The sequence below is a fragment of the Anopheles aquasalis genome, chromosome 3, assembly GCF_943734665.1.
Source record: "Anopheles aquasalis chromosome 3, idAnoAquaMG_Q_19, whole genome shotgun sequence".
NCBI classification, from domain to species: Eukaryota; Metazoa; Arthropoda; class Insecta; order Diptera; family Culicidae; genus Anopheles; species Anopheles aquasalis.
In genome coordinates, this window is record NC_064878.1 from 2,491,957 (window position 1) to 2,500,000 (window position 8,044).

The 8,044-nt window shown below is 37.4% G+C and overlaps 2 protein-coding genes across 2 annotated transcripts in view; one reads left to right on the forward strand and one right to left on the reverse strand.

The window, feature by feature from the left end:
• The first annotated feature begins 1,268 nt into the window (after nt 1-1,268).
• LOC126577942 (toll-like receptor Tollo) lies at nt 1,269-7,756 on the forward strand. The gene is made up of 2 exons (XM_050240023.1): nt 1,269-1,446; nt 1,572-7,756. Exon 2 carries the CDS (start codon nt 1,931-1,933, stop codon nt 5,972-5,974), a length of 4,044 nt encoding a protein of 1,347 aa, XP_050095980.1. The 5' UTR covers nt 1,269-1,446; nt 1,572-1,930; the 3' UTR covers nt 5,975-7,756.
• A 222-nt stretch (nt 7,757-7,978) lies between these two features.
• Nucleotides 7,979-8,044, reverse strand: part of LOC126577949 (leucine-rich repeat protein soc-2 homolog) — a 1,597-nt gene continuing 1,531 nt past the window's right edge. Inside the window, exon 2 of the mRNA XM_050240031.1 lies at nt 7,979-8,044. This exon is cut by the window's right edge and continues 1,159 nt beyond it. Within this exon, the coding sequence (XP_050095988.1) occupies nt 7,979-8,044 (66 nt within the window).

Here is an 8,044-nt window from a genome sequence, read left to right on the forward strand (position 1 = left end):
TCAAATATGAGTTTTAACAATTAATTTATAATCATTAATTGCCAGCTAATAGTTAATAAATACTTTCAGAACAGCTCCTTAATACTATTTAGTAATGTTTTTAAACATAATGGGCATTGAAGTAACTGATAAAATAAGTTGTTGTAATAGCAATGGAAACCTTTAATACCTTTTGTAAAGTTTTACGCCCTAGAACGGGTCTTTTAAACTGGATTTGACTCTTTGAATAAAATGTTTATTTAAAAAAAAAACAACGGCCATGAGAGAATCTCCGCAATCTACAAAGATCAAGATAACTGGATGAAACTTCATCCGTTTTGACCATGTAGTTTGTATTGTATTTTAGATATAGGAGGAATTTCGATGCGAACAAGGGAATGAAAAAACAAGAGAATACAACGCTCAAGCGACGAACGTCTTTTGTAGCTGCCGTTTCTTGTGCGTTAACCATTCCTCGCAGATTCGTGTTGAGCGCACCACTTTTTTCATGGAGAGATAATTGATCCGGTTTCACTTAGGTGAAGCAGCTCAAAAGTTACATCCCCGAGAAAGAAGTGAGAAAAAAGATATAAGAAATACGAGAGAAAAAACAAGAAAAATGCTCGGAAGTTCAACATGTGTCCAGCATAAATTTCATTCTTTTGTGGCGGTGTGTGCGTTTGGTTTTGCAGTCAGACCTAGCGTACCTTCTTAAGAGAATTTCTTCTCAATTTACAAATACATCGAACTAATCATAACTTCAAAAGACTTTTTAATGAGCTTTGTATTTATGATCTGACTTTTTTATCGAAAGAAATTACATAAATATGCTTTAACACACGTTGTTCAATAATGTTGGTTTTCATTTGTTAAAATTTGAAACACATTTAAAACAAAATACAGTTGATCTTTGCTAAAATATTTTTTTAAGTTACTCTTATTATATTATTACAATAAGTTAAAGGAACAACTTATTGACAACAGATTCCGCAAGGATGATGCTAAATAATTTTCGACTCTATCCAACCATTGAAATGACAAAGCTAACAACCTGTATGAGAGCAAGGCGCGATCACTTTTCTTTTTCCACTCGAGCTGCGGCAACAATGATCCACCTTGATATACATGTATTTGTGGTAGGGTTGCCATAACGCGATCTTTTCAATCAGGGTTTTCAGGTGAACCTTTTTCTCAGTCTTTCTGTTGAACCATTGCAACTTGCACGCATCTTTGGTGTTATCTCTGTGAATCGTTTGCCAAGATTACCAGTAAGAAGTTAATGAGTGCAAGACATTCCAGGAACAAACGTCGTGGATACATGGTTGCAAAACTACTGCAGTACATATAATGGTGCAAGAAGTTCGACTAAATCGTCTATTTGGTTCAATGTGCAAGACAGTATTCTCCAGAGAGGTTGATTTCAATCGAGATCATGTAGAAGCACTCGAGTGTCTCAATACCGACAGTGTTAGTGTTGCGATGTGTTACGAATGGAAAAAAATAAATGTCCACGTTTAATAATTGATCATTTAGCAAAAGAGTGAGTGATCCCGTGTATATTCACAAAGGTTTTTAAAAATATTTACTTACAGAGTGTAGCGAAATTTTTGCTGAATTATATGAGAAGCTTTACATAAATATTATAACAGTGTACGTTGTGAAAGTGATTGTTTATTGCAATGAATGTTGATATAAACCATATCGATGAGATCATTCTTGGCGAAGGTAGTGATGAACATCAAATAAAACCTGTTTACCAATCCCTGGCTGCGTTTTGTGTAGCGATTCGTTAACTAAAAGAATGCAGTTTACAGCAGCATTTTTTATACATAAATGTGTATGAGAGTGTAACGGAGGCGGATCAAAGTGATTGCAGTGCAGTGTATGTTTCCAAACGCATATGCTTGTGAATATTGAGTACTTATGTATGTGATTCGTGTGATGAGTGTTGATGTTCGTTGTATTCAAGATGCGACTTTCATCGGCCGTGCTTATAGTGTCATGTGGATTTGTATATGGGATGTTTGGAGCGTCACTAAGCAAGTCTTTACTAAATCCGGCACCAGACGAATGCAGTTGGACAAATACCGAAGACGATAACCCGACACTCGTTTGCCGCATAAGGACTATAAATAGTGAGCTAGAAAATACAAACTTCAGCATAATACATCCAGAAAACACCAAAAGACTGATACTACAGTGCAATGATGGACTGTTTTTTCAAAGCAACCTTAGTCCTGGCAGCTTCAGGCAGCTTAGTGATTTACAGTCGCTGTCTATCGAATACTGCAAGCTAGCAAATTTAAGTGATGGTGCTTTTCGAGGTCTAAAGAAGTTGACAAACTTAACGTTGCGAACATATAATACCGAGTGGACTTCAGTTAGTTTGGAAATTGCTCCAAAGGCATTTAATAGTGAAATTTCAAAGTTGAAAAGGTTGGATCTTAGTGTGAACAACATTCGGAGTGTACCAGATGGTGTTATTTGTCCGTTAGTCAAATTAGAATATCTGAATCTGACCCAAAATCGATTGCGCGACCTCACTCGCTTTCACTTTAGTGCTTCATTGAGCACACGACTCTCAAAGAAATGTGGCAATTCTATAATCATGCTGGATTTTTCGCAAAACAACATCGACAATCTACCACCAGCTATTTTTTCTGGCCTTGGTAAGCTTTCTGATTTGCGACTGCAAAGCAACGGACTCAACTTCATCGCCGATCGTGCTCTGGAGGGTTTAGTGTCACTATCGCGATTGGACATTTCACAGAATAGAATAACCAACTTGCCTCCGGAACTGTTTTCTGAAGCTAAGCACATAGAAGAAATTTATCTGCAAAATAACAGTCTGAACGTGCTGGCACCTGGAATATTCACCGATTTGCAACAACTACAAATATTGGATCTTTCCAACAATGAACTTACATCAGAGTGGATCAACCCTTCAACGTTCAAAGGGCTGCTACGGCTAATATTGCTGGACTTGTCCAACAATAAACTATCAAAAGTGGAGCCAACCATTTTTCGTGATTTAAGCAACATGCAGGTCCTACGGTTGCAGAACAATTTCATCGAAACCATCGCAATAAATACCTTCCAGGGGCTAACTGCATTACACACCCTCGTTCTGTCGCATAACCGCATATCCGCTATAGACCACTTTACGTTGGCTGGGCTAGAAAGTTTGGCTCTGCTATCCTTGGACTACAACAGAATCAATCGGATCGATCGTCAAGCATTTAGAAACCAGTCTCACCTGCAGGAGCTGCACCTGAACGATAATAAACTGCTACAAGTTCCAGATGCGCTATACGATGTCCCGCTGCTACGCACACTTGATTTAGGAGAAAATCATATCAGTAACATAGACCATGCTAGCTTTCGACAAATGGAACATTTGTACGGATTAAGATTAACAGAAAACAACATCGAGATTATTCGACGCGGCACACTAGACGCTATGAAATCACTACACATCTTAAATGTATCGCAAAATAGATTGAAAACCGTGGAGCAATCTTGTTTCGACAATAACACAAAGTTGCAGGCAATTCGACTCGACGGAAATTATCTGACTGATATTGCTGGCTTGTTTACAAAGCTACCAAATCTGCTGTGGCTCAACATAAGTGACAACCATTTAGAAGTTTTTGATTATGCACTTATTCCTACCGGACTGCAGTGGTTAGATATTCATTCAAACAAAATAAGTGAACTTGGTAATTATTTTGAGATTGAGTCGCAGCTGTCCCTTAGTACTATTGATGCCAGTTCAAATCAGCTTACAGAAATAACCGGTAGTGCCATTCCAAATAGTGTGGAGCTGTTGTATTTGAATGATAATCTTATTTCGAAAGTGCAGTCGTACACATTTTTCAAAAAGCCAAACTTGACTCGAGTTGACCTCTTCGGCAACAAAATCACGACGCTGGATCCTAACTCGTTACGAATATCAGCCGTTTCGGAGGAGCGTGCATTGCCTGAATTTTACATAGGTGGTAATCCGTATCAATGTGACTGCAACCTTAATTGGCTACAAAATAATAACGTTGAATCACGAACTCAACCAAAGCTGATGGATTTAGACAGCATATACTGCAAGCTGCTATACAACCGTGGTCGAACGTATGTGCCACTAGTCGAGGCTATGCCAAATCAATTTCTGTGTAAATATGAAACTCATTGCTTTGCTCTTTGTCATTGTTGTGATTTTTATGCGTGCGACTGTAAAATGGAATGTCCCAATCAATGCACATGCTATCATGATCAAAGCTGGACCTCCAATGTAGTTGACTGCTCACGGGCTGGATATTATGAGCAGCTTCCTGATCAAATGCCCATGGACTCAACACAAATTTATCTTGACGGAAACAATTTCAAAGTACTCAATAGCCACGCATTTCTTGGTCGAAAACGATTAAAAATTCTCTTCTTGAATAATTCCAATATCGAGCTAATAAGCAACAGAACTTTCTACGGGCTACAATCGCTAGAAATTTTGCAACTAGACCATAACCTTATTAGCAATTTAAACGGCTTCGAATTCATTGGACTCAGTCAACTTAAGGAGTTATTGTTGCATCACAACCGAATATCCTTTGTTGGGAATCACTCATTCGAAATGTTGCATAGCCTAAAGATCCTCCGGCTCGATCATAACCGTATTGTGGAGTTCAATAACTGGTTCTTGCCAAGTCAGATGAACGAAATACGACTTGCCGAGAATCCTTGGTCTTGCCAGTGTGGCTTTGTTGAGTGGTTCCATGATTATTTAAATAGAAACGAGATCATCACGGATCGTCAAGAGATCAAATGTTCGCCAATAACAACGCGTCGAGAGGAATCATTAACAAATAATACGAACGGCGACGATGTTAACAATATTGACTCACCTTCAAACAACTTGGCAAGTGATAATGCCGAAGGGTTTCTTATATACCCTGACAATAGTACCTCTCTGTGTATCACTACATTACCATTGGAAAATTTGATAGACAGCAATCTTGCTTCTAAGAAAACGGTTTTAACTGGGCAACCAATAGAAGGATACATTCCCTATCTCGTAGCTACATTGGTTGGGTTTTGCGTGGTAATCGTCTTAACGCTAGTTTTGTTCGTATTTCGACAGGATATGCGTGTATGGTTTCACTCTAAGTTTGGAGTACGATTATTTTATCACAACGCTGATATAGATAAGCAAGAGCGCGACAAGTTATTTGATGCATTCGTTTCATATAGCTCGAAGGATGAATCGTTTGTTGCAGAAGAGCTCGCACCGATGCTAGAAAACGGAGATCCATCGTACAAACTATGTCTACATTATCGAGATTTTCCTGTGGGTGCGTATATCGCTGACACAATCTTGCAGGCTGTAGAATCATCAAGGCGCACGATAATGGTGCTTTCAGAGAATTTCATTAAGTCTGAGTGGTGTCGGTTTGAGTTCAAATCGGCCCATCATCAGGTGCTTCGCGATCGCCGCCGACGTTTAATAGTAATTTTGCTAGGAGAAGTACCACAAAAGGATTTGGATCCCGACATTCGGTTGTATCTGAAAACGAACACCTACCTTCAATGGGGTGATAAACTTTTTTGGGAAAAGCTACGATTCGCTCTTCCTGATGTTCCAAACAACCAACGACAAAGACCACAGCAAAATATACCCCTGACGCATACAAATCTTCGAAACAGCTATCGTCTTAGTAGGATACCCAATAATCGTTCAAATAACTTGATGATCAACCAACAACAGCTACAGTACGATACAAGACCACCAACAGTTACGACGGATCATAGTTCTCCTCCTTTGCAACCGCAATCGCCTGTTGCAATGCCTTTAAACTGCATTGGAATGCAGCCACAGTCGCGACAAAGTCAGTACAAGCAATCATCTTCACAACAGCATCAGTCTCAGCATGCGGCCACAGCACAGACGCAGTTGGTAGCTTCGAATTCTGCCAGTCCTTCCCCAAGAACAATTGGTGTACATATATAAATGAAAAATTTCGCTTTTCCCAACGATTTTAAGAAACGTCCAAAATTTCATCGGACTGTTGACGGAATATGATGCTAAAGTATGTGTAACAAATCGAAATTGTGCAATACTAATAGCATAGTTTGTAAACTCTACTTTGGAACTCTAAACGGCCTTAAAGCAAGTAATGTTTAGTTCGTATCGAACTTAGTGATGGTGTTTAGCTAACTATGCATACATTAAAAAAAAGAGTACTCGATAATGTAGGAAAACGAGTTGAATGAACAATGATAACGCCTTTATGATTATGAATCCTAGCCAATGCATGTTTAATCTAGATAATTAATAAGACACCACCTTTGTGATTTGTGAAAACATAGACATAACATGCACTATTCTGGTTGTAAAGGATCTTTAAAGGTTTGTTTGTTTTTATTTAAGTCGATTATCAGAATGAAACGATGAGAATATAGGTATGAATAGCAATGGACTGAAACAGAGAACTTTTCTACTAATAATTTCAATTCTATTCTATAAGCTGTAATAAAAATAACAGTATCAAAACCAGTGACATGTTTTTAAACCGTCAGAAAGGAAAAAGTTCTAAAAATGAAGTATGCTAAAGAAAGCTAAAAGTTTAATTCCAACTCTTACTACAATGACAATGTTGTTACGATTATTAGTATTTTAGTATAGTTAGTTATTATCTAAAGTAGAAAATAATGCTGCAGAAAAGAAATATTTTTATGATTGCTTGAAAGCGGTGGTCTTACAGATTTCAAAAATTAAATTGAATAGAAGCTGCTAATAAATGACGAAAAATAAAACTAAAATAACTTAAAATATTGCGACGAAAAACTAGTTCCTTAAGTATCTGTTTTTTATCCCATTAAAATATAGTAAGTGATCGAAATTGAGCAATGATATTATGTAAAATGTTGGTTCGAGAAACCTTCTAGTCAATGATAGGTATGACGCCGAATACTTACTAAACTCATGTGGAAATATATTGTCAATCCCAATAAAAGGAGGCGAAAACCATGCACTAAAAGCATGAAAGAGGTGTCTGATGCAAGATAGACATAAACTCGCATGAATAGTATGAGGTTAAAGTGCTCTTGCTATGCTTGTTACATTAAAACATATATTCAAAATCTGGTAACGAAGTTGACTTGTTCTCGACGGTTTAAGGTGATGAGCACAGTGCGCAACATGTGTGTAAATAAAGAATGTTCATGTTATGAATATGAGCATACATAAACCAGTGTAACTGTTATAAATGGACATTTAAGGCAGACCACATTTACATGATAATATGGTGACTCGCATTAATATAAAGAAAGAATAGCAAAGTGTTAGCAAATTTAAGGAAGACTGATTCAACTTGCTAGGTAATGCAAGCACTCATCAAACATTCCGCAAACAAAAAAACAATCATTCGTTTCATACTCCTTCATTCATCGCTCCTACTTAGCTAACTGTTTCGTGTTCGTCCGGCAATTCCAGTGAATTCAATCTCATATTGGTATGCGGGCCGCAGTGAATAGTAAAATGCACCAGTATGCAGTGATTGTTGAAATGTCGAGATGATTTTCTCATTTAATTTTACAAATACTACTGTCGTTGCTGTTAAATCGTCAAGCACAACAAACATAAATTACAATTACAAACAACACACAATTAATGACCAAGCGCAACATCTAGGTTATTGAAACTGAATTAAATACCCAACATAATTTAGCCGGCTGCGGTATTGAGACCCTTGTTTTAAACACTTCCGATCCCTTGTTCATCGTATAATGTATCGTGAAATATGCTTTAAAAGTAGTTTAATAAAGGGAAAGATTGTTTTAATTTGACAATTATAAACCTTTTATAGTCACATCCGAAAACAGAATGGTATGAACAGCCATAATGCTACACTTGAGCTACAGTTATTTATTCAAAAAATTATCAGAGGTAAGATCGTAGATTATTTTTATATAATATTGATTGCTTTAATATAATGCAGCTACTTCTCTAATGCTAGCATTCGGTGAAGGGACCAACTGTAGGTAGATTCACGCTTCTGTTCATATGTGGAAGTTCTTC